This window comes from Schizosaccharomyces osmophilus, chromosome 1 (genome assembly GCF_027921745.1).
Source record: "Schizosaccharomyces osmophilus chromosome 1, complete sequence".
Taxonomy (NCBI): Eukaryota; Fungi; Ascomycota; class Schizosaccharomycetes; order Schizosaccharomycetales; family Schizosaccharomycetaceae; genus Schizosaccharomyces; species Schizosaccharomyces osmophilus.
The window spans coordinates 3,151,870-3,176,779 of record NC_079238.1 but is presented as its reverse complement, the minus strand read 5'-3'; the positions used below and the strand labels follow the sequence as shown (position 1 = coordinate 3,176,779).

Sequence of the window (24,910 nt, the reverse complement as noted above, 5' to 3'; positions counted from 1 at the left end):
ACTGGCACCTTTTTGATTTGTTTACAAGAATGGGATTGTAAGTGAATCGCGGTTGCGCGTTAGCAAATCCACGAGTTTGTAATGTTTAAGGGATTGGTTAAAGTTGTTGAACAGGCGCGAGATTGCTAAAAATATTAACTCTTACAATTGTTTTTTTTATAAAGGCTCACTGTATGTTTATAAGGTAAATGCTGTTTATGACGCGACGTGTTTTAGGAATACAAGCGTTTCAACGAGATGAGGAGCAATTGACAAGAACGTATACTGTAAATGACCAAAAGCAAAGATGGAAGGAGAAAGCAAGGAAGATATGAAACAGAAGAGCCTTTTTATAAAGCTTGAAAATGTCAAAGACAGGCTTGTTTATGCCGGCTTGCTAGGAGAATCTTTCTTACAAGAGAAAGCTGCCGTAGAAAATGAAATAAAGCAGGCTCAAAAATCTGTGAAAGAAAATTATTCAGATCACGACCACGAAAAGGTGCTTGAAATACGAACTCAATTACAAGAGCTTGAGAACAGTTTAGTAGTTGAAGAGGCGAAACTAGTACAATTACTAAACTCAAAGTCATACGGTATATCCTCTTCAAAGTTAAACAACGATAAAGTGATCCAAAACGCGTTCCCCTATGACCAACCTACGCGTGCTGAAACAAATACACAGTATGCTGCTACTATCGGGCAAAATATTCTTCAGCAGCTTAAAACCCTTCACTTCCGTTTCAAAGAAAAAGATATTGAGTTTCAAAAAGTTTTGAAAGAAAATGGTGAATTACTATCTCAATTGGATTCTCTAAACGATAAATTTAAGATCTATACAGTCGAAAGGTCAAATATGAAGACTGATCATCAAGCCCTAGAACAGAATGCACAAATCCTCACTGAAAAACTCGCTCATTCTGATTCTATGCTGAAAATACATATTGACGAAAAAGAAAAACTTGCCACAGAGCTTTCTAGCCTTCGCTTATCTTTCGGTCAGCTACAGTGTTTGCTAAGTAAGACTGAAGATTTGCAAAATGGAAATGAAGTTGAATCATTCAACGAAGATTCTGGTAGTAAAGCTAAGTTAGGAGATGTTTCGGATGTGTTTTTCGAAAGCAATCCAAGTTTTCAAAAGACTCTCAATGAAGCAGAAAATATAGCGTCTTCCACTAAAGCTTCTGAGTGTTCCTCTAGCTCTTCTTCACTGATGTCATCTAAGAGTTCCGTTTCTGACGTCGCTTTAAAGCCCATCGGTACCCAAGATACAGGAATCGAGAAGCGGATCGATACTGAAGACAGCGAAGTGATGGATCAGCTCAATCTACCTGAAAAGGGCTCATTGCTGAATTTTGGTCGTAGAAACCTGGAAGAATTATCTTTGAAATTAAGAAATTCAAGTTTCCTTGAAGATCAGTGTGTTCATTTCCTGTTAACAACGCACCAATTTCAAGAAGCTGTTGCAAATGACTGGAGCATCAAACAAATTCCGGGTCTATCAGTTTCCCACAATCTACGTTTGAGCATTGATGCGACAGGTGTTGATATTTCTAAACAGAGTGGACAGATAACCAACGCTGGTATAACCCACCAGCAAACTGAAACTTTACCAGAGCAAACAGGGAAACCCCCTTCAAAGGACGCTAATGAAATGAGCGAGTTGAAACATGAAACTACCGTCAAACCTTTAGTTCCTTTATTAATAATTAGTGAAAATGATCAGAAAAATAGGATAGCAGTTGAAACATTAACTGGTGTACGACTTGATGCTCCTGAAACTTCCGAAAGCATTAAAAATATTTATTCTTCAACTAACAAGGAACACTCCGAGTATCGACGGGAGGCGGACAATGAAACTGCTAAAACCGTTAGAAGTCCTGTATCATTTCGTTTAGGAAGTTTTGATACAGAATTGAACAAGGACGATAATACTAACGCCGTTTCTATTGAGGCTCAGAAACCTAGAATCCAGAACAACCGTTCGAGTGAAGACAATGGAGTGGAATTAGCCAGTACAAAAAGTACTGCTTCCTTACTTTCACATGACAGTAACACGTACAAAAAAGATTATTTTTTAAAGAGAAGATCCTCCAGCTTTTCGAGCCGTTATCCGATCACTCGTCGAAGTTTGACGTTATATGAAGCATCTAAAGACGAACCTCACAACATTCGTTTAAATACTGCTGTGCCACGAAGATCTTTGAGTGTTTCAAAAGATAAGAGCATTCAATGCTCGATTAACGGAAGGACCGTCTATCCCAAAACAAGACCCTCCAGGGATTATGACTGGGATCAATGGAGCAAGTTGATGTCTAATAATAGTGTGCAACGCCTTTCTAGGTCCAGAAGTCTTGTTTTACCCCGTCGAAGCTTTAGTTTTGCTCAGTCTATCCCTGAAGTCATCAGTAATTCTGAAGAGACCCCGTATTCTCCGGCAATTATCGAAGATACTAATCAACTTAGAAGAAGAAATTATGGTATGCCGTCATGGTTTTTAAAAGCTTCTCCGGCTCCTTCCATGTTTTCTCTCTCAGAGAAAGGAGAAACTGCTTCTTCCCAATCTGATAATGGTGAACCTTATCAAAGAATGGCAAGCAATCAAAGGAAGGATAAACAGGTTGTGCGGGATAGTGAAACTCGTTTCACAGGTAAGATGGGCGCGGTTTCCGTGATTCCTTTGCGTAAAGGAGCTAAAGAGCAAGACAAATCTCTAGACTTCTTGCAAGGTATAAGTGAACAACTGGCGCATGTTATGATTGGTGACTATATTTTCAAATATAAACGTAACAAGTTTGCAAAATTCTTTACAAAGCCAATGCATCTACGATACGCATGGATCCATCCCTACCAGGAACGATTGTACTGGTCTAAAATCAATCCTTTCATTGGAATCAATAAAAGAACTGAGATAAAATCAGTTAAAATAATTGGATTTGATACTGTTTCTGAGAGTTATTTGGAGGATCCTGATGTTGTATATAATCGAAGCATTATAGTACTAACGGATGAAAAGCCCGTAAAAATAGCTGCTCGATCCAAAGCAATTCATGAAGTGTGGCTCAAAGCATTTAGAGATTTGAAGATTCGTAAAAATGCTACAAATTCGGAATTGCTTCTCAAACAAAATGATAAGCCTCGTTTTAATAAGCTTATGAAACCCAATAATCCCGACAAATAGACGTTATGTGAGTCTAGCTAATATGTGGACGAAACGACCATAATGTTTTAAACTATGAATCCCTTTGCTAAGTAGGAGTGACCGAAACTAATCTGCTAGCAGAAAGGCGGTACGAATTGTAAATAGCTGAACTGTGGTATTATTGATGTTTTTGAAATTTGATGAAGATTAATGAACTGATTATTTAAATTTATTACTAATTTAAGAATAATTAATATATGAAAAGAACTCGATAAATGTTGTTAATTATGTTATGAAGCTGAACTTTTCCTGTGGATCTTTAATAGAAAGAACAAGCAAAGCATTGTTGGTGGTGATCAATGAGATAAGTCGTTTGACTTTTACTCTATTTGTATAGATATGTATGCTAAATTTACATCTTGCGATCCATCCCAACTTTATAGGAAGTCTAATAAGTATAGACATCCATTACGTTAAGACTTTAATTATAAAAATAAGGGAGATTTTTGGTTTCCTAGGCTAAATTCTATATAAAAGGAATGCTCTGCTCTGTCTTTTGTTTTATTTATTTATTTACTAAAGAACGCTAGTCGAATTGGTGTTCACATTATTAATATCTTACTATAGGTATTATATCAATGCGTGTGTCGCATACCCTATATGGTAGTAGCAGGTAGAGTTCACGTCATTCAGGATTTTGCAGCCCAAGTTAGATCCTAGGAACTTGTACTTTCCTAGTTCACAATAGTCCCAATTTTGGTTAAGAATTGTAAGAAAGCATTGTAATTTATAAAATGTACGTAAATTCGTGTTTGTACCTGATTAAGAAATTATGGATGAAGAAAAGTGACTAATGGCAAACAATATAGAAATTCCACATTTCACCTTTTTTCCCTGAGAAATTCTTTCTTTTATATATTACTCATCGATTTTTCATACAACAGGTAAGATACATTCTTGGAAAGGGCCAAAGTATAAACTAATTCGAGTTGGCAGTTTGTCTGAGAAATCGAAGACACTTGTGATTACTGTATTTTTGATTCTATATAAATTCTAAAGATAGGTGTTGGAAAAAATGGCAATATTCGCCCTTTTTGGTGGCCACGGAAAAGTATCTCTGCTTTTCACAAAGATTGCATCTGAAGCAGGACACGTTGTGTACAATGTTGTTCGTGACTATGTACAGAATGAAGATATTGAGAAAGTGAACGGTCGAACGAAGGTTTGTTCACTGGAAAAAGCATCTCCACTACAGATTGCTGAGCTGTTGAAAGAAATCATGCCGGATATAATCGTGTTCGCAGCTGGCTCTGGGGGGAAAGGTGGAGTTGAGAGGACCAAAGCTGTGGATTATGAAGGATCTGTAAAAGTATTTGATGCTATGAGGATCGCAAGAATTCGAAGGCTAATTATGGTATCGGCGATTGACAATCGGGACATGAATCAACCTCCTCCACCCCATTATAAGGAAGCTGATGTCGAATTGAGTCTAAAAATTCACAAAGCTATTGGTACTTATTATCATTATAAATATATTGCAGATCAGGAACTGGTGCGTCGATCCACTGATATTGACTGGACCATCGTACGTCCATCAGGGCTTACAGACGAGAATAGCAATGGTAAAATTGCCATTGGTAAAATTTCGATTAATAGTATGATTTCCAGGGAAACTGTTGCTCGAGCTATTCTATTGTTTGCAATGGATCCACAGTCCAAACATCTTATTGCTGACATTACGGATGGTGACATTCCGATCCACAAAGCTATATCTGGGTTTATTATCAAAGGAGAATCTTCTTATACCTACTCTGTATAATGAAAGCATCGTCTTTATAGACATGACGAATTGTACTGTTTGTCAGTTTATGGATTCTTCAATGTAAATACGGTAATGTTTAACGATAAAGATTTTGAATGTTCAGACTTATGTACTTAAGGTTATTTAAAAGAAAAAAAGAATAAAAAAAAAAAAAAAAAGAATAAAAGAATAAAAGAAACACATAAAAAAGTTTCGATATGTTTTTTCAGTCAATGGCTATACTAGTAATAATATTTTCACGCCGAGTTTTTTAGACTGTGGAATTGATGTTAGGTCACTTTTATACTTGTCACTCTCTGATTAAGCGGTAAGAATTATTTCATTTAGTATATTGCAAGACAAACATGTCTGTTTCGTAAGGAGAAAGTTGTGGTTTGATCACACTACTTATTGTTGGTTTCTTCTTTGTGAAAATCCAAGCTCACAGAATTGATACAATGGCGTTCATTCGTAGGTACGGGATAGCCCTCGCCCTTGAAAATATGGCCCAAATGGCCGCCGCAATTTGAGCAAACAACCTCAGTACGTTGCATTCCAAAAGAATCATCCTCTATTCTGTTCACTTTTCCTGGTAAATTTTCGTAAAAGGCAGGCCATCCACAGTGGCTCTCGAATTTCGTATCAGCTTTGTACAGTAACTCTTTACAAGCTGCACATACAAAGACACCTTTCTCTGGGAAAGCGTTTGTGAATTTTCCAGCACCCGGAAGCTCTGTACCTTTTTTTCGGATTACACGGTACTGTTCCGGATCAAGTTCTTTGCGCCATTCTTCATCTGGCTTATCCAGTGGGTACTTCATATTTGTTGATTGTTGTTTTTGAACAAAACGGGTGTGAAAGCAACGGTATTGTAATGCAGGAACACTCTTGAGAAAAACTCGTCTCATAAAAGTAGTTTTCGAGAAAATTCACCGAATACGAATTTTGAGTAAATGAGGTTTTAAGTACGACCTCTAAAGAAGTGATGGCGAGTCAATCGAAATGAACAGACGATTCAACTTTTTTTTTATAAAACTGAGAAGAAATGAGAATGGAAGATTGCAAGTCGACGTGCTTTTATTTTTACTTTTTCATTCAATCACTCATTAAGAATGTTCCTTCCTTTACAAGTGATGACGAAAAAAACAGGTGGCCAGAACAGAAAAGTGATTTTAGCACTGCTTTTTTAATATGAAAGAGTTATGTACCATTAATTTGACCCTTTTTCAATTTTTTACCATCTTTTTCGGCTTTCATTGTTCTTTCTTTTATTTTTTTATTTTTTTTACCTCATTATTTATTTACATTACAAAAGTTCGCTTCCACGTAATACGAAAAATGTGCGCGTACAGACATGGTCATACACTAGAAATTGAAATTTTCAATTTATGGTTTTAAATCTTTTATGACAAGAGGTTAAATATTCGTATTCGTTTTGTATTCATACTCGTACTCATCATTAGTTTAATTGAAATTCGTTGCTATTCTCTTTCGTTTATGCTTCATTCTTACATAGAGGATGAATACACTCGGTTCCTAAATTCGTGAATTGAAAATGCAGAATAAAACAAACAAGGAAAACTTTCATTTCTTGTCTTTTCAAAATTGATTCACCAGAGTTTCGCTATCTATGAATTTATCATGAGCCTCTCTGACCTGGTTTTGTGAGTTTCAAATTCATACTTGAGCTCTGATACTTGCATCGTTTACAGAAAGGTAAGACAGATTCACTTGTAGCGTCTTTTCTTGATCGGTAGTGCTGCTTTACTGTTCAAACTGTTTCAGGCAGTCCGAGCATTGTTTATTTTCAATTTACTTTTCCAATTTCTTGTTCTTTTTTACGATTTGTTCTTGCTTGTTTATACGGACTCTAGTGCATCATAGCTATGGATTCCTTCTTATAACGAAAAATACAACGGAAAGCCAAGCAGACTATTCTTATAAATCTCGCAAAATACACAGATTTCAGAACTATTTAAGGATGGTTATAACCTTCTTACTTACAAAACAGGTTTCGTTTCTGTGAAAAGTCTTCTTCCATTCCTCTGAACATCTCAAGTACATACCCATAAAATTTCACCCACCTGTACGAATGAGTACTTGGGTTCAGACAACTCATTAAGAAGGGCGCGTCAAGAATCGACGTTAGAAATCGCATTTTAAAGCTTTGGTAATTCCCTTGTCAACTCATTTCGCGTGTGCATGAGCCAGTTCATTCAACGAAGGTCAGAGTCCTTAAATTTGACTCCAAAATACAGCGATGACCGACATGTCTTTGAGCAACTTTTAATAGAGATTACACTTTTTGATCAGGATGCTGCTTCTCAGAATAATTCGAGGTCAATCCCAGTAACCTTTCAGATAATCCAAATTTTAGTCGAAGCTGGGCTTTTTGTATTAGAAAGTGATGACTACAAAAATATTTTAATTCCTTCGAATCTACTCAAAGAAGCAAAACAGTCAATCCAATGTTTATTGCTGATCCTGAAAAAATGCCCAGAAGTTTTATGCGAAGAAACGCCTTGCGGTGTTTTACTCACTTGGTTACTCCCTCGCACAATCTTTGTTTTTAAAAATTTTCAGCTGGCTGATTTATTTGACGATATTTGCGAATTGCATCACACACTTTTCCATTTCCTTTTTGTCAAGGACTACCTCTGGCCTTTTCAAAGCGTTTACTTGCGAGCATGGAAATATTACATCGATACGATTTCTTCTTCTTTGTTAGAAACTACAAACCTTTCTTTTCCTCTGCGAATGTTGCCTCTTGACCCACGTCCATTGTCGTTGGTAGGGGGAAAATTCGATGGTAAAGAAGAGACCAACTTTCCAATTATCATTGATAACTATCAAGAGGCTTGCTCGTTTTACCTCGAAAGCGTTCATGTTTTCGCCAAGTATCTTGCTCCTATCAACAAACTAAACGATGTGTCCCTTTATTTTTTGAACGGCTATTGGATTAAGCCTAAATATTTAAATTTCCTATTTCTTCTCAAAAAACTAGTCATTACAGACATTTCGTGCTTAACTCATACCCGCTGTCGTGCCATACAATGCTTAATTTTCTTTTTCTTGAAATCTGCCATCGTTCAGAACTCACCTTGCCAAAAAACCAAGGATTTATTACTTATGTTTGCCAAATCTTATCTTTTTTCATTTCCGCATGTGTCAAGTTTTGTCGATTATACGTACGCTCTCTACTTTCTTTCTCTTTGTATATTACCAGATTCATACTCTGAATCTTCTCGTTCATTTTCTTTGCATTTACTATCTTCTCAAACTTTAATGACCATTTGTAATGATGAACACTCTGATTCTCATACATCCGTTCTACTCTTCAAATATCTGTTGGAAAATAAGAAAGATAATATTTATAAAATTATTTATGAGAAAAATAAAGTTTTGGGAACTGAAAATACAGATAAATGCGGGTTTTATAGATCTTCTACTTTGAATCAATTATTCTCCTTTGCGTTCTTTTTGGCTTACCCTTTCTCAGCGAAAACCAATTTAGAAGTACCGCCTGTCAAACTTTGCCCTTTAAAATCTTTTTCTGAGTGGTTGTTGTCTTCTGGTTCCTCCAGCATTGACGATGTGAACTGCATGTTATCTGATGTTTTATCAAGTTTGGCTTCAATTTCTGATCATGAATTACAGGAATTTGAGTTATCTTTATGCAAGCAACATTCAAGCAATGAATTGTTATCATTTCAAGGCTGTCTTGCATGCGATTCTAATGTTGTCCAATACCGGGAAAAAAATGCCAAACTTTTAAATATACCCTCTGACCAAATATTTCTAAAGTTATTAGATTCTGATCTAATTAAATGCTCAGAAACAAAATTATATTTTGCTTTAAGGGCCCTTAATCGTTGGTTAAATCATACTAATCCCCGATATTTATTGGTATCACACCAGATGAAAGAAAAGTTAATTCCACTACTTTGTAGTACCACAAGGTCTGTTCGGATACTGGCAGCTTCTGTCGTCCCAAAGGTGTTTTTTAATTCTTCCATTCAAAAGGACGTGGATCTCTTACGGAATATTCGAATGGAAGTGCTAAGGACTTTAAAAGATATATCTTCAAGCGACGTATCTTTAATGGAAACAACCATAATTACATGGGAGAATGTGGGTCGCTTAGCAGAAGGCGAAGAGCTTCACCTGGTTCTTTTGCAAATTATCTCAATAGCAATAGAATTTGACATATACTACCAAGGTATTTGTTTGCATGCCCTCCAAAGTATTGCTCGTTCAAGAAGGGTTTCTGTTTGGAAACTACTATCTCCTTATTGGCCTACAATATCTGTAACTATCATTAGAGGTATGACTTCCAAACCCAACATCGTTGGACTATTTGCTGAAGCAATGGATATATCTGAAAGCGATTTTTTAATTCGCACTCAATCCTATACACTCCCCTACCTTGTCTTAACTAAAAACCATCATGTTATTTCCCGGATTGCTGAATTATCACAGACTGACGTCGCAGCCTTATGTTTGACGAATATGCATAAAATTCTGGCCGTTTTATTAACCACCGATTATCCAAACCTGGAAGAAAGTGTCATGCTATTATTAAGTCTGGCTTCCTCAGATTTTCGAAAAATTGACCTTAGTTCATTATTAAGGTCTGATCCTATAGCTTTAACCGTAGAGTTGCTTCAGTTATATAATTCCGGAGTTCCAAGGGAGAAAATTGAAAACGCTTTGAAGAAAGTAGCTTTGATGGTATCTCAATCATCTTCTGAACTTTCAGATTCCGACGAAGATAAATTGCTTCATGACTTCTTTAATAATCATATTTTGGGAATCTTAGCTGAATTTTCAAATATTTTGAATGACCTAAAAGGGAAAACGTCTGTTAACGATAAAATACGTACAATTGTCGGAATTCGAGAAATGTTTACCCTTTCCGGTAATGCTATTAAGCTAGGATTACCTCAAATACTGTCAAGCTTGCAAAATGCGTTCCAGGATGATACATTACGTTCATATGCTATTGACACCTGGTTACAATTAGTATCCTACATTAATGAACCTGAATACACTTCCATAGCCAGTCTCAGTCTTGTACTTTTCCCAATTATATATAAAAAGCTTAGAGGGCAAGAGGCAGAGACGGTACAAAAAGTCTTCGATTTTATTGCTTCCGACCCTCATAATTGTTTATCGGAATTAAGATGGGCAATTCCTACTACTTTAGACTTGCCTTGTTTTAAAGATAACACTAGAGATATATTCTCGAAATTGCAGAATGATGATTTCTTCGTCAACATTGAAGATATTATCAAATGTCTAAGAAACGAGCACGAATCAGTTTGCTACCTGGGTCTTCAAAAACTTGATATCTTTTTAGAGAATAAGCAAGAAGAATTGCATGAGGTACTCTATTCGGATGCTTCAGATTCCATTTTGGATCAGTTGTTACGTTGCTTGCTTGACTGCTGCATAAAGTTTGCACATAGTAATGATGAAATAGCAAAGCTTTGTACGCGAAACATCGCGAAGCTTGGTGCTGTTGATCCTAGCCGCTTAGAAGCTCGGAGCAATATTCAACAAACGGTCGTGTTAGATAATTTTGAGGATGGCGAGGAAAGTTTACGGTTCATATTGGATTTCATTCAATCTCAACTAATTCCTGCATTTCTTGTGACAACCGACACAAAAGCTCAAGGCTTTATAGCCTACGCATTGCAGGAGTTTTTAAAATTAGGGGGATTTAAATCTGCTGTGCTAAATAACAAGAAAAGTACATCATTAACCGTAGTTGCGGAGCATTGGAAAGCTTTACCTGACCTTTCTAAGCGAGTGCTTATTCCTTTTTTGAATTCCAAATATCATCTTACTCTTGTCCCTAAATTGGATATTAACTTTCCAATATTCAAGCAGAATATGGACACTCACTCATGGGTTCAAGAAATTTCTTTGAAGCTGACAGAGTTTCCTCATTCTCAAAATGCTGACAGAATTTTCAGCATATGTTCCAAAGTGATTAAGGATCAAGAAATGTCGATACCTTGCTTTTTACTTCCATTTTTGGTTTTAAATGTCGTCATAACTGAGAAAGATGAAGTTGTTGAGCTAGTTATTGCTGAATTTCAGTATATAATTAATCAACCCAGCCCTGATGGATTAGACTCTATCGGAAAGCAGAGATATGCATCATTTGTCAATTTGTTTTTTAACATTGTTGATTACTTAAACAATTGGCTTCGTATGCGAAAAAAGAGAAATTGGAGTAGACGCTCTGCGTTAGCTAGAAGAGAAAACCGATATATGTCTGTTGATGACTTGACTACTCAGGAAAATTCTGTCAGCAAGGTAGAAAGTTTTCTTTTACGCTTTCCTTCAAAAACACTGGGCCTTGTTTCTTTAAACTGTGGATTTCATGCTCGCGCTTTGTTTTATTGGGAACAGCACATTAGAACTGCCCTTTTGGAAAAGCCAGGCTCTCTTTTAGATTCAGATTACCGCATTTTGCAGGACGTTTATACAGGAATAGAAGATCCTGATGGAATTGAAGCCGTTTCTCTAAACTTTCATGATTATTCTTTAGATCAACAACTTTTGTTGCATGAAAATTCTGGTAAATGGGATTCGGCACTTAGTTGCTACGAAATACTTGTACAAAATTACCCAGAGAACCATAGAGCAAAAGTTGGGCTGCTGAACGCAATGCTACAATCTGGGCATTACGAATCCTTAGTGTTATCCGTGGATTCGCTAATGGAAACAGATTCTGAAGCAAGCACTTCATCTAAAATCATTGACTTAGGGATTGAAGCAGCGTGGCATTCTTTGTCCGTTAACTCCCTTCAAAAATGCATACAGAAAAGTAATTTGCAAACTTTTGATGCCAAACTCGGAGAAATCTTCCAAAATTACTTATTGCAAGAATCGGACTTGGCAACGATGGAATACCAATTGGAACCCTTGTATGCCGAGGCTGCTTCTATAATTTCGAATATTGGCGCCCATTCTTCCTACGATTGCTATGAAATGCTTTCAAAACTTCATGCACTTTACGATTTCAGTAAAATTGCTGAAATTGATTTAACCCCAAATTCCCAGGAAAAACTTGAAGTTTTTCTTCACCGCCGACTCAATAAAGTGGCCCCCTATGGAAGATACAGACACCATATTTTGTCGACACACTTGGTTGCTTTCAGCCGATTTAAGTTACGAGAGAAGTTAGCAGGTATCTATCTAGAGATCGCTAGGTTTTCGCGAAAAAATGGCCAGGCTCAAAGGGCCTATAATGCCATTTTAAAGGCTATGGAACTTGATAAGCCTCAAGCTACAATTGAACATGCTAGGTGGTGGTGGCATCAAGGGCAACAACGAAAAGCCATAGCCGAACTACATTCATCTCTCGAAAACAACATTTTCGATGGGGAATCTTTTAACATAAAAAACAAGAAGGCATCCCAAACGGGAAACCCACTCAAAGGTAAAGTTTATCTAGAGCTTACTAAATGGCTTGGAAAAGCTGGTCAGTTAGGACTTAAGGATTTGGAAACTCACTACTCTAAATCTGTCGAAATCTATGCGGAATGGGAAAAAAATCATTACTATTTAGGCCATCACCGAGTTTTAATGTTCGAGGAAGAGAAGAAGCTTCCTGTTTACGAGCAAAGCGAGAGGTTCCTTTCAGGTGAATTGGTAACTCGTATAATAAACGAATTTGGTCGATCTTTATATTATGGGACCAGTCATATATATGAAAGCATGCCTAAGCTTTTAACTCTATGGTTGGATTTCGGAGCAGAGGAATTACGGCTTTCAAAAGATGACGGAGAAAAATACTTTCGGGAACATATAAATTTATCACGTAAAAAATCATTAGAGTTGATGAATTCTAATATATGCCGATTAGCAGTTAAAATTCCTCAATATTTTTTCCTCATTGCTCTTTCTCAAATGATATCTCGGATTTGCCATCCGAATAATAAAGTCTATAAGATTTTAGAGCACTTAGTTGCTAATGTTATCGCGACTTATCCAAGTGAGACACTCTGGCAACTGATGGCTACTATCAAGTCTATTTCCCAAAAACGTTCTGTCAGAGGAAAAAGCATCCTGAACGTTCTTCAATCTAAAAAGGTTGCTATTACTTCAAAAATCGACCTTAGGGTATTAAGTCAGTCCGCCATATTACTAACAGAAAAATTGGTGGATTTATGTAACACTCGAATAGATAGTAAAGCTGTTAAAATGAGCTTAAAGAATCATTTCAAAATGGTATTTGATACGCCCGTTGAGCTTGTTATACCTGCCCGCTCTTTTTTAAATATAAGCTTACCTGCTACGGATGCAAATCGGATTACCCACCATCCTTTTCCAAAGAATCAGCCTGAGATTTTGAAATTCGAAGATGAAGTTGATATTATGAATTCTCTACAAAAACCGAGAAAAGTTTATGTCAGAGGTACTGATGGCAATGTATATCCGTTCTTATGTAAACCAAAGGATGATTTGAGAAAAGACGCTCGGCTAATGGAGTTCAACAATGTGATTTGCAAAATACTACGCAAAGATCAAGAAGCTAACAGAAGAAATTTGTGTATACGAACTTACGTTGTCATTCCCTTAAACGAGGAGTGTGGCTTTATCGAATGGGTTAACCATACTCGCCCTTTTAGAGATATTTTGCTGAAGAACTATCGGCAGAAAAATATTCCTATATCCTATCAGGAAATTAAAGTCGATTTAGATATGGCTTTAAGAAGCCCAAATCCTGGAGAAAGTTTTGAGAAAACGATGCTACCAAAGTTTCCCCCAGTCTTTTATGAATGGTTCGTCGAATCATTTCCCGAACCAAACAGCTGGGTTAATAGCCGCCGAAATTACAGTCGTACTTTAGCTGTTATGTCCATTGTTGGTTATGTTTTAGGTCTGGGTGATCGTCATGGTGAGAATATACTCTTCGACGAGTTTACCGGTGAAGCTATACATGTTGATTTCAACTGCCTCTTTGATAAGGGCTTGACGTTTGAGAAACCAGAAAAGGTTCCTTTCAGACTGACGCACAACATGGTGGACGCTATGGGCCCAACCGGTTACGAAGGCGGTTTCCGTAAGGCAAGTGAGATAACAATGAAACTTTTACGATCAAATCAAGATACCCTAATGAGTGTTCTTGAATCGTTCCTTCATGATCCTTTAGTGGAATGGAATAGGCGAAAAATTACAGGAAGATATCCGGGTAATGAGGCTAATGAAGTTTTAGACACGATTCGAAAAAAGTTCCAAGGCTATATGCCTGGTGAAACCATTCCCCTTTCAGTGGAAGGTCAAATTCAAGAGTTAATTCGATCTGCAGTTAGTCCAAAAAACCTCGTTGAAATGTACATTGGCTGGGCAGCTTATTTTTAATTTTAATTAATACTTACATAATGCAATATTTATTTTGATTGAAGATAGACTATCTATTCAGATTCTTCCGAGCTTTGTAATTGTAGTTCTTGTAACACCTCTTTTTTAGTTTCGTCCGATGCTAAACCTTGGAATGCATTTCTTGAATTTCTGTCACGCAAGGCCGCTTCGGCCTTAAAAAAGGCAGCTTCAACATCAGAATCTTCATCAGAATCAACTATAAATTTCGCTGAGCGCAATCGGGGTTCTTTGGATGGATTAAGCTTCCTGTTCTTTGTATTTTTTTGTTTACTCATCTTCCTTTTCTTTGCTATCTTTTCAAATGCCTCCTTACGAGTACCAAATGTCAAAGGATCGTCTTTTTCTTCAATATGGTCGCTCAAACTCTCGACCTCTGACTCTAATGGCCTTTGTTCAGATTCTGCTTCAGATTCACTACTAGAAGGTAGCCTAACTTTGCCTCTTTGTTTTCTCACTAGCAAACTCTCAGGGTCAACTCCTTCAAATGTAGGAGGGTCATCTGTAAATTGACGAAGTAACCTTGAAGACTCCATAAGCTCATTGTAAGATAACTCATATGGCATAAACCATAAAGCATCTATAGATACTTCTTCTTCAAATTCTTGAAAACCAAATAAGTTTAAGAGCAAACGAAATTTTCCATCCTTTAACAGAGCATCGTCGAAAACTTGAGTATCCCCTTTAAGTTTGATTATACCCGGTTGATCTTCGTTTTCAGGTACAGCATCATCGGCATTCCTATTCTCATATAATTGTTTTTCTGCTATTATGCAGTTTAATTGTGTTTTCAACTCGTCTAGAATATCCCCTTTATTCTCATTAATCAAGCAAGCGATAGCCGCTGCAACCCTTTCGACATGAGACAATCCTTGAACGGTATCATATAAGGGCCCTTTCCTACCAACATGACTTGTTTGTAATGGAATTTTTCCATATTGTAAATAAAAAAAGGTATCAGTCATTTTAGGGAAAGGCATTTCGAGATAAATAGCCGGAGTCCTAGTTAGTGCCTCTGAAAGTTTTCGCATGTAATAGATAAAAAACTGATCAAACTCCTTTCTTTGAGGATGAGAAGAAGGGAAGTAAACTTTGTCTTCATACATGTGTTCCAGCAAATAGAGGAAATCAAGGCGATATAAGTAGACTTGACACTTCAATTTCACAAAAATTAAATAAAAAAAAGACACAGCTCTATGAATTTGCTCAGGAGTAAGTTCTTGATAGCATTTCAAGTATAACGTAAAGGTATTTATGCAATTATTATCACAATACCTTGACTGGAAACGATTAATATCAAACAGCCTGTCTTGAACAGTATCATTCGCTATTTTTGATGCGCCCTCCTCATCTTCGTCAGATTCTGGCAAGTCCAATTTTGCTGATTTCTGTTTTCTTCGACGACTCTTCACATATACGAATTGCTTTGCACTAGAGTACCTTTCCAACTCCTTCAACAAAATCATCGTCAACTCAGTAATTGCTTCAAGGTAACCAAACGATTGTGTTTTATAACTTTTCAAAGCATGATAAATTATATTTAAGACTTCTTCTTGATAGAACAAATTAGACAAAATATGGTCGGCAAGATCTTGGTAAGTAGGTATTGAGCACAACGACATAAAACGAACAGTTAAAAGGATCCTACTCATTAAAAGCATTGAGGCTTGAAATTGAGACCATAATTTCATTTCTTGAGATTCTACCAATATTCGTTGATGCATAATCAAGTTGCGAGAATCTAAGACAGAAGATATTAAGCCATAGTCATAGTCATAAGAATATAAATCCTCACTCTGATTATCCTTAGTAATATATTTGAACGATTCCAAAAAGAATGCTTGCAAAAACATAAATTGTGTTTTATGATGCGAGAATACTTTCGAATCTTCTCTTTCCAGAGCCCGTAATATATTCTGGACAAGGGGATTAAAGCCAGCTTCAAGGAATTCTTTCAAAAAGCATTTGATATTTTCACTTGCGTTCGAACTAAGTACTACGGACTTGTTGATATCATCCTATGTGTGATTAGTAAGTTATGAAATGAGCATCTTCTATACTTACGAAATGTTTCCTTCTAGTGCTTCGTTTTCTATGTTTCTTTAGATTATCGACTTCCTCAAGACCGCCGGTTTTAACATTCTGACTTGCAATGGTGAAACGCCGATCTTCTGCTTGAATTGAAATCATTGTGCCAAAGCGGTTATGACGAGTATTAGCATTGCGTTTCAAATATCGAGATTGGTTCGATTCCTTCTGGAGCAACTCATTCAATTCATGTTGATTATGCTTCGTGGGATTATCATCTGTGATTCTATAAAGTCGAGAAGGTCCAATTCCGCGAACAAGGTAATAAATTATTTCAAGGATGTAAACGTCAAGGTGCTCAAATTCAGATAGATTTGATGTCAATGTAACTAAGAGATCCAGCATATTGGATTTCTGAAAAGCTACAATAGTCTCGTTTTTCGTTTGTTCTTCGTTAATGTGAGTAAGATTTCTTAAGAGAAGAAGAGTAATTCTAATGACTCCATTATCACGCACGCTTCGTGAATCTTTGCTTGTGCTCAGCGGTTTCAATATCACAGCTAAAATTGATTTCAAAACAGATCCATCCCTGTAATTCAATATGCATGACTTGTACTCATTTTGGGCCTGTTGTAAATTTTTCAGTACATCAACATTCTCTCTGTAAGTTTCCTGTTCAGTTTCCAAAGGCCAGGTTAATGGAACAAGTAATTCCAAAGCTGCCAAAGCTATCCTCCACTGTTTATGGTCCTCAATATTTCTATCCCAGAAAGCAAGAATAGGGCATAAATCATTAACTACTACACGAAGTTTCGATAACAAAAATCGAACTTGCCAGACTTTGTACTTTTCATCGATAATTTGAAGGTATCGTTTCAAATCCTTCAAGCAACCTAAAGCATCGTCTCCTACAACATAAGGCGAGTCCGGTTTTGAGTAATCAAAACCGCCGATGGCTGAAACAATTCCTTGCAATGTCGCATCCAACTCCATAAGGCAATTACCATCAATCCTAAAGGATATCTAAAAATTTAAATGGCTGTCTTTAATAAAATATTTTATAATGTCATGGGCAAGCCAACGACTCCAGCAAGATTGGTAAAAAACGAACTTGCAGATAAAAGTGTTGCACCGACTCACCGACTTACACGAATGAAACACTTCCAATGTCAAATTGTTCCTAACGAAGTATGCCTATTAAGTACAAATATATAAATAATATAAATAAATAATAAAATTCCCGTTCAAAAGTATGCTATTTATGCTCTGTAAAATTAAAGTGAGATTGATACATCCTTACTAATTTAGCTTAACCAAATTTCATTATATCTAAATATTTTTATAAAAGATGCGTTTCTCAAGTGTAAATGACGATTTGCACACAACGATCAAAAACCAGTAGGATTCGATTATATATAAACATGTAATAAGTATTGAAAATAAAAACAAAACAAAAAAATCACCAGAAGCTGCACCAACCTATGTAGCATAAGCATAGATTTTCAATTGAGGTAGCTTGCTGGATTAGCTTTTCCACCTGATCTGGAACATCCAAGCATTGCTGAGGTTTAAAATCTCGACCCGTAAGCTTATTATTAATCCTATTCAAAACTGTAACAGCACGTTGATTAAGTACCTCAGGCTTTTGACGCTCCTCTAGTGTTATTCCCTCTTCATCCAAACGTTTCCGGTGTAAACCTTCAGGATTATCACCCAAAATAACATTATGCGTGTCGGTTAGTGACTTTTCGTCTACGGCAGGGGAATAAGCTGGGGCAAGTCTCCAATTAATTAAAGGATCATGAACAAAGGCTTCCAAAACGGCCATTACTGATTCTTTGTTGTCACGGAGCACTCGCATAACATGCTCGCAAGTAATACGGAAAGTTCCCTCTATGCCACTAACTTCCATTGCATTAACCAGCATACGCGTAAGACGGAATGGAATTTTCTCAGGAAATTTTTCACGGTGCATAGCAACCTCAAAGCAATCTCCAAAGTCGATATGAATAATATTTCCTGTATAGCGATCCAACATTAAGTTAGAAGGATGGCGGTCGCCTAAACCCAATATATAACCAACCATGGACATGACAGCAAGACTTCTAGAGTAATTTGTCCTCCTATTAAGCCATGCTTCTGAACTGCGACTTTTCAGCCATAGAACACGGTACAAATCTTGACCTGTAGTACTCATTAAAGCATACTCAAACACCTCCACTTTTTGAAGCAAAGAGAGCCGGTCATAATCAGGAGCCATTTGGATTATAAGACGGTGCTCAATATTCAAAAGAATTTTCCTGCTTTCTCGATAATCGCGAATCAGTACGTGTAATGTATCACTGTCTAAGACCCATCCTAACAGTCCTGAGTCAGGGGACAAAGGAATAACTGGATAACGCTGAATAGATAATAATCGTTTAAATGTTTCCGGGTCTGCGGATAATAGGTTGTTGCAAAGTCCAAAAAGCTGCATCACTCTTTCATCTTGTCGGATGTCCTCATGTCCCTTTAGGACATATTGATAATCTTTACCATCACTTCCTCTAATACTCAAACGTCTAGGCCGTTGCTTTGAAGTGATAACATTAAAAGTGGGATAGAATTTAACAATTCTTATTACAGGCTTCCCACTCACATATGTACCGGGCACTGCAAGGTCGAGATCGTGTGCGTACAAAAGTTTAGGAGAGACATATTGCAAATCAAGAGTCGTTAGTTGAGGAAGTTGTTTACGAATCTTTTTAAATACTTGGTAATATAAGTCCCATGCTTGGTTCAAATCAGATATATCGCCAGTTTGTTCAAAACGAATGCAACAATCTCTTGCCTCAATCAAATCACGTCCGAAAGCTTGCTGGAAAGAAATTTCTCTCAAAGTTTCAGGTCCGCGTTCTAACATTTCATGAAGGGGTCGTAATACAGCAAACATACCTTCTATATTATGGTCACCAAAATATAATCGAGAAGCTTCTTCAAGTCCCTCGTGCCATTGCTCATGCCATAATATAGCAGCTCTTATTAGCTCGTGACTTACTAATCTAGCTTGCTCAACTAATCGAGCACTATGCGTTCTGACTGAGTCCATAATTGCAAGGGCTGCATTCTGTCTGGTTGAACTTTGCGATTTCGCAGCAACGGTTAAAGGATAAACAAGTGCTTGAGGATGTGCACGACCAACGTCTGATAGCAGTTGATGCACAGACTTCCTGACGTTTAATGAAGGAGCATGGATTCTAGCAATGAGTTGAGGTATAACTTCAAGCCAAATATCGATGTTCACAGTTGCTATGCCAAGATTCAAAGTGTTGATAACATTGGCATTTTTACCATACTTAAACCAAAGGCTCAACAGTCTTAGTGTATCTTGAATGTTACCTTTGCTCAAAGCAATTGACTTGAAAAAGCCCTTAATGGCAGGAATTATATACTGTTCGTAAGCACCCAACGGTATATTATCCTCAGACTGTTCTAAGTGCTTGATTGCATCGAAATTTGCTAAAGCCCAAGAATGCCAAGCTTTATACCATTTGGAGTCAAATTGTGTAGCATACATGTAGGACTGCAAAACTCGAGTGAATAGACCTTCTGACCATTTGGGTTCAATCTCTTGCTGCCATTGTCCTTGCTTGTGGTAACAGCGTGCCAACAAATGAAAATAGTAATGAATTTCTTCCTGTGACTTTTGAGAACCGGTCATAGCCGACTGAGCGAATAGCGCAGGATCTATGTTTATATCAGATATTAATTGCGCAGTAAACTCTTGCATATTAACAAGTGCGCGTTTTTTATCGTCGACGGTCCACGAAAACTTGAGCTTCGCGTATATGATTGATGGGTGTGCGTTTTTAGGAAGGATGTTGCCTTCAAGATGATTTTCATCTTCCAGCAGTAAGTCTAAAGACTTTTTAGCTAAACCGATTCGTCCCGATTTACGACACAAATTAGAGTATTTAATCCACATTTCCATGTTCTCGTTGGGAGAAATGACTAAAGACCTTATGCGCAGCATTCGCTGCCACACATCTACATTCCGTTGGCATCCTTTCAAACGGCGAACCCAGGTTTTCTTTATAACCTCACGCACGTCTGGTTTGTTTTCTGCCTTTTTATAGCTGATAATTTCTTCCAACTCAGAAAGCATTTGAACACGTACAGCAACACTGTAAGCTCGATTGTAACTTTCCGCAACAAGAGCAGTAAGTTCTGTGTCTAACAAATCACGAGCTCTCGTTATATGTGCGGAAGCTTCCTCAAATTGAAGCCGGTGCAAAGCAACTATAGCACTGAAAAAAGCCTTATCAGGAGACTCTGACTTCATTACGGAAATGTACTCGTCCATTTGCTCCCATTGACCCAATCCCCATGCTGCTGCTACAGAAAGAGGTGCGATATATCTTCTCATCTCATAACCACCATGAATCCAATTTTCTTGAGCCAGCTGAGATAATCTATCCCATTCACCCAAAGCATGTAAACAACGTAGTTTACCCATAGTTATCTCAAAGTTACCTGTACCAGAAGCTTCTCGTTTTTCGTATGCAGCTAACGCGTCTTCCCATCGTTGAAGCTTCTCATACCATGTTTCTTTCAGGTTCATTCTATCATTTTGTTGGGCATGCTTCAAAATTCCTATAGCAGCATCTGGTTGTTGAAGCTGATTGTTAATAGAAATAAGGGCTTCAATAGTGTCAATAGACGGCTTGGTGACCAATTCTTCTTCTATAAATTCCAGCTCCTTATAATGCAATGCTTTGGCAAAAGCATGACACTTAGCTGCGTATGCACCTAATGTGCGAATGTCAATTGGTAATGGTTTATCGTCGTGCTCCATAAATTCAGCCAAGTTGAGCAAAATTTGAATGATCTCGGGTGATATATGAGGTGAAGTTAAAGCAATTTCAATAGATCGAACAAGTTCTTCCTGAAAATGATCGTAAAGTTCTGACCAACATGACACAAAACTAGCATTAAATAGTTCACGAGCCAATGGTTGGTATGCAGCTGCCAAAGCAGCACACGCCCGTAATGCATGAGAAGGTGACTCTCTTAAAAGAGCTACGGCAAGTCGCCTCATCCATTCTTGCCAATCATCTTTTGTTGAACGTTGGGAGGCCTCCCAAGCGTTTCGTAGGATTTCTTGATTCACGGGTAGCTTTTTGGATGTAATATCAGCAGCAGAAGCAACCACATCTAGTTTGGGCTTGTCGTATTTTTCATAGGGGTTTAGCTCTTTCGGTAATGGCTCCTCATGAAAAAATTTTGAAACTAATAAATCGTAGGTCTCATGTGTGATCCCGCGTGAAGCGAGAGATTTGTTAATCATAGGGATAAAAATAGCAAAGTCTACATCCAGTTGATAGATAAGGGCACATAAAGTATTCAAACTGACACGAACTAAGGAAGGAGTACCGGAAGATAAAGTACGCATTATAGGATGAATAATCCTTGAGGCATAATCGGATATATTTATAACAGTTGATAGACGCCCGATCGTTATCATAACATTCTCACGAACATCCAACGACACATCTTGTCGCTCATACAATCGCATGAGAGATCCCAATAGCGTATGAAAGTAATCACCAAGTGTATCACCGAAAACTATAAATGCATGCAAAACCTTCTTCATGCTAGCAGAATCTGCTGATACATCCGAATCAAATACTTGAAGCATCATAGCTAAAAGAGGAGGGAGGTAAGGTTTGAATTCGCCTTGCATAGCACGTGCCAACGACTCTACCAGTGATAATATAGTAAATTGTAAATTCGAATTTGGGTTCCAAAAATCAGTTATCAACTTAAATAAATCTGGTAGGAATGTTCTTATATGTTGACGAACAATTAAAACCAATATACTCAATTGTTGGAAATAAAATTCAAGGATATTGGATGGTGAGGTTCTCATAACAGCGATAAATTCCGGAATAATCTGAGAGAGAAAGGGAGCACAGCGTAAACCCATAGTTTTGAAAATATACATCACAGCCTGAATGACTGCTGTGTGATGAATACTTAAAGATGGATCTTTTAAAATACTCATCAACGCAGTTATAACCACCGTCGGATAGTATTCTTCGGATGAGGGTCCAATGCCAGACATTAACAAGGAAATATCGGACGGGATATTTTTTTGCTCAGGTACAAGTTTTTCTGTTCCTTTTTCTAAAACTTGATGTCTGTTAGGGTCAAGTGCTCCCAAAGTACCAATAAGTTTTATTGTCTCCCGGCGAATTGAAATATCCTGTTCGGTTTTTATTATACCAACCAAAATATCCAGTAAAGAAGGATACTCAAGGTAAGGATCTATGACATAGCCAATACTAACTGATAAATTACCAAGAGTTCTCAAAGATGCTGCTCTCTTTACTGGGGAGCTTTGATCTTGAAGAGCATCAATGATTAAAGGCATCAAATCCTTTTTAAAAGTAAGTATAGCCTCACCGCTTATTTGACAAATTTCTCCAAAAGAATTAACGATATTGGCAGCCACAGCCGGACTAGAATCCTTAGCTTTTGGTACCAATATTTGTAAAATTGGACCAACATGTGATTCAATAAGTTTGGGCGCAGCTGATATTAATAGACAGATGAGTCGCGCATTTTCCTCTTTTGTTCTTATAACCTTAGAATAATCTAAAACAGTCAGTGTTTTTAGCATTAATTTTCGAAGATATGGCATGACATAAGCTGGATTATAGGCATTTAATCTTCCGAGAATCTTTAAGGATGCTTCCCTGATTGAAAAAACTTCATCATTTATAGCGATAAAAAGTAACCGGATTTTGTCAACTTGAGCCAAGTGTCTATCAAAGCGAGAATCAAGAGAAAGAAGAACAGTCAGCCTAATGTCAGAATTAGTGTCACATATTCCAACAGTTATTAGTTTCTCCAAAACCTCAGCAACCACTTGAATTGCATGATCACTAGTTTGAGAAAGGATTGGATCATGGGCAAATAATTCGCTGCATGTTATTGCGGCTGCTTTTCGTATGGAAGCATCATCATTTTCGAGATAAGTCACTACATAATCTTTGACAAACTCATTCAAAATATACCCAGAAAAGTTGAAGTCACCTAAAGTTTGAAGTGCCAAGACATAAACGTCATTTGTAAAGGGACTAACTTTCAATCCACTTTCCTTGGCACTCTGTAATACACGTACGACGTGCTGATGGGGGCAGCCAGGAGGAATGAAAGGTCTTCCGCTTAGAATAATACTGAGCATATCCAAAAGACGTTCTTGGATGACTGGGAGTAGAGGAGGGATGTTGTGGGCTAAATGAGAAAGAGCGTCATATGAAGCTTCTGAAAGACCACTTGCAAAAATCAAATCAAACAAATCGTATGCATAACTTGAAAACGCTTGGCCTAAAGCAATGGAAAGGTAACTAATACACTGAAAAATTGCAGCATCAGAGGTACTTTTACTTCTGATATGTGTTGTTAGGCTTTCCTTTATTGCGGCACATATAGGATCCAAATATGGAACGATACTATTAGTTATAGCAACCGCAACTTTGCCCAGTGTTGAGAAAGTGAGCATTCGTGCACGTTCTTTCTTTAGCAAGTTTAATAAATGAAGCATGCATATGTGTAAATAATTAGAGACAAAATCTTCCGGATTATAGGTAGAAATGGTAGCAATTAGCTCTGTAACAGTTTTTCGAATTAAAGCATCCCGATGGTCTTTAAACTGCAGAATGGTATTGGAGACTTCTCGATATCTTTCATGCATAAACATACCAGCTTTTAAAAACAACTGACGATAAACAAGAAGACTACCGTGTATAAATTCATTGGATCCCTGTACTACACCATTCTGTGCTTCGACCAGAATTCGAGTGTACCATTGCAAGCGTATCAATGAATCCCTTTGGCGAACAATTTCCAGTAATTCACTGAGAGCATCTGAGGAAGCAGTACGAATTAAAACTTTTGGATCACGTAGACCGTGCCAAAGAAATTCGAATATCGAGTCGATATGGGCATAAATAAGGGTAGACGTATTTTTTGCCAATTCCTTTAATATGAGGACGGCTGCGTATCTTCTATTTTCATTCCGTTCTCCTTGAAGCCATTCCAAAGCTCGTTTCACTTCAAAGTTTACAAATTCGGATGTTAGGGCACCACCGGGTACGGCAAGACGTCCCAAAGCCTTAGCAGCTAAGTCAGTAGCCTTTTGATCATTGCCGGGGAGAATTATTCTTAAATAATTGGCAAAGCGTGTGATTCGAGTAGTATCCTCTGCTTCGATGTCAATAAGTCTATTAATGGCAGTGACGCCAGCCAGTCGATCCACTGAATCATTACTGTGAACTAGTTTATATACATATTTATTAACTTCATTGTTAAATTGAATTAACGCTTCTCCTGACAACTCACGAGAGCAAGCTACAACGTAATCAAACAGTTCGTTGGCCGCTTTATTGCGAGTTTCTTCGGATCTGCTTTTCAATCCAGGAAATTCTAGCATTATATGTGAACTCAAAAAAGCTTCATTATATTAACTAGAAATGCAGTTCCTGTTTCTTAGAAAAGGTGAGTTGGTTAAGGAAGCTGTAAAA

At 37.4% G+C, this 24,910-nt stretch overlaps 7 protein-coding genes across 7 annotated transcripts; 4 read left to right on the top strand and 3 right to left on the bottom strand.

Moving 5' to 3' along the window:
* Window positions 1-286: 286 nt before the first annotated feature.
* On the top strand, window positions 287-3,157 carry num1 (meiotic cortical anchoring factor for dynein Mcp5/Num1; the record flags this gene model as incomplete). The annotated part of the gene is made up of 1 exon (XM_056180254.1): window positions 287-3,157. One exon carries the CDS (start codon window positions 287-289, stop codon window positions 3,155-3,157), a length of 2,871 nt encoding a protein of 956 aa, XP_056036842.1.
* Window positions 3,158-3,912: 755 nt separating this feature from the next.
* Window positions 3,913-4,937, top strand: SOMG_01460 (NADP binding superfamily, implicated in heme catabolism; the record flags this gene model as incomplete). Its single annotated transcript, XM_056180253.1, has 3 exons — window positions 3,913-3,918; window positions 3,988-4,062; window positions 4,182-4,937. 3 exons carry the CDS (start codon window positions 3,913-3,915, stop codon window positions 4,935-4,937), a joined length of 837 nt encoding a protein of 278 aa, XP_056036841.1.
* A 386-nt stretch (window positions 4,938-5,323) lies between these two features.
* Window positions 5,324-5,827, bottom strand: mxr2 (peptide-methionine (R)-S-oxide reductase MsrB; the record flags this gene model as incomplete). Its single annotated transcript, XM_056180252.1, has 1 exon — window positions 5,324-5,827. The coding sequence occupies one exon, from the start codon at window positions 5,825-5,827 to the stop codon at window positions 5,324-5,326; it is 504 nt and encodes a 167-aa protein (XP_056036662.1).
* A 1,294-nt stretch (window positions 5,828-7,121) lies between these two features.
* Window positions 7,122-14,297, top strand: rad3 (ATR checkpoint kinase Rad3; the record flags this gene model as incomplete). The annotated part of the gene is made up of 1 exon (XM_056180251.1): window positions 7,122-14,297. One exon carries the CDS (start codon window positions 7,122-7,124, stop codon window positions 14,295-14,297), a length of 7,176 nt encoding a protein of 2,391 aa, XP_056036663.1.
* Window positions 14,298-14,350: 53 nt separating this feature from the next.
* On the bottom strand, window positions 14,351-17,336 carry swi1 (replication fork protection complex subunit Swi1; the record flags this gene model as incomplete). Its single annotated transcript, XM_056180250.1, has 2 exons — window positions 14,351-16,333; window positions 16,380-17,336. The coding sequence occupies 2 exons, from the start codon at window positions 17,334-17,336 to the stop codon at window positions 14,351-14,353; spliced, it is 2,940 nt and encodes a 979-aa protein (XP_056036670.1).
* A 42-nt stretch (window positions 17,337-17,378) lies between these two features.
* On the top strand, window positions 17,379-17,745 carry SOMG_01456 (uncharacterized protein; the record flags this gene model as incomplete). Its single annotated transcript, XM_056180249.1, has 2 exons — window positions 17,379-17,531; window positions 17,692-17,745. 2 exons carry the CDS (start codon window positions 17,379-17,381, stop codon window positions 17,743-17,745), a joined length of 207 nt encoding a protein of 68 aa, XP_056036671.1.
* A 57-nt stretch (window positions 17,746-17,802) lies between these two features.
* On the bottom strand, window positions 17,803-24,819 carry tor2 (TORC1 serine/threonine protein kinase Tor2; the record flags this gene model as incomplete). Its single annotated transcript, XM_056180248.1, has 1 exon — window positions 17,803-24,819. One exon carries the CDS (start codon window positions 24,817-24,819, stop codon window positions 17,803-17,805), a length of 7,017 nt encoding a protein of 2,338 aa, XP_056036668.1.
* Window positions 24,820-24,910: the final 91 nt, after the last annotated feature.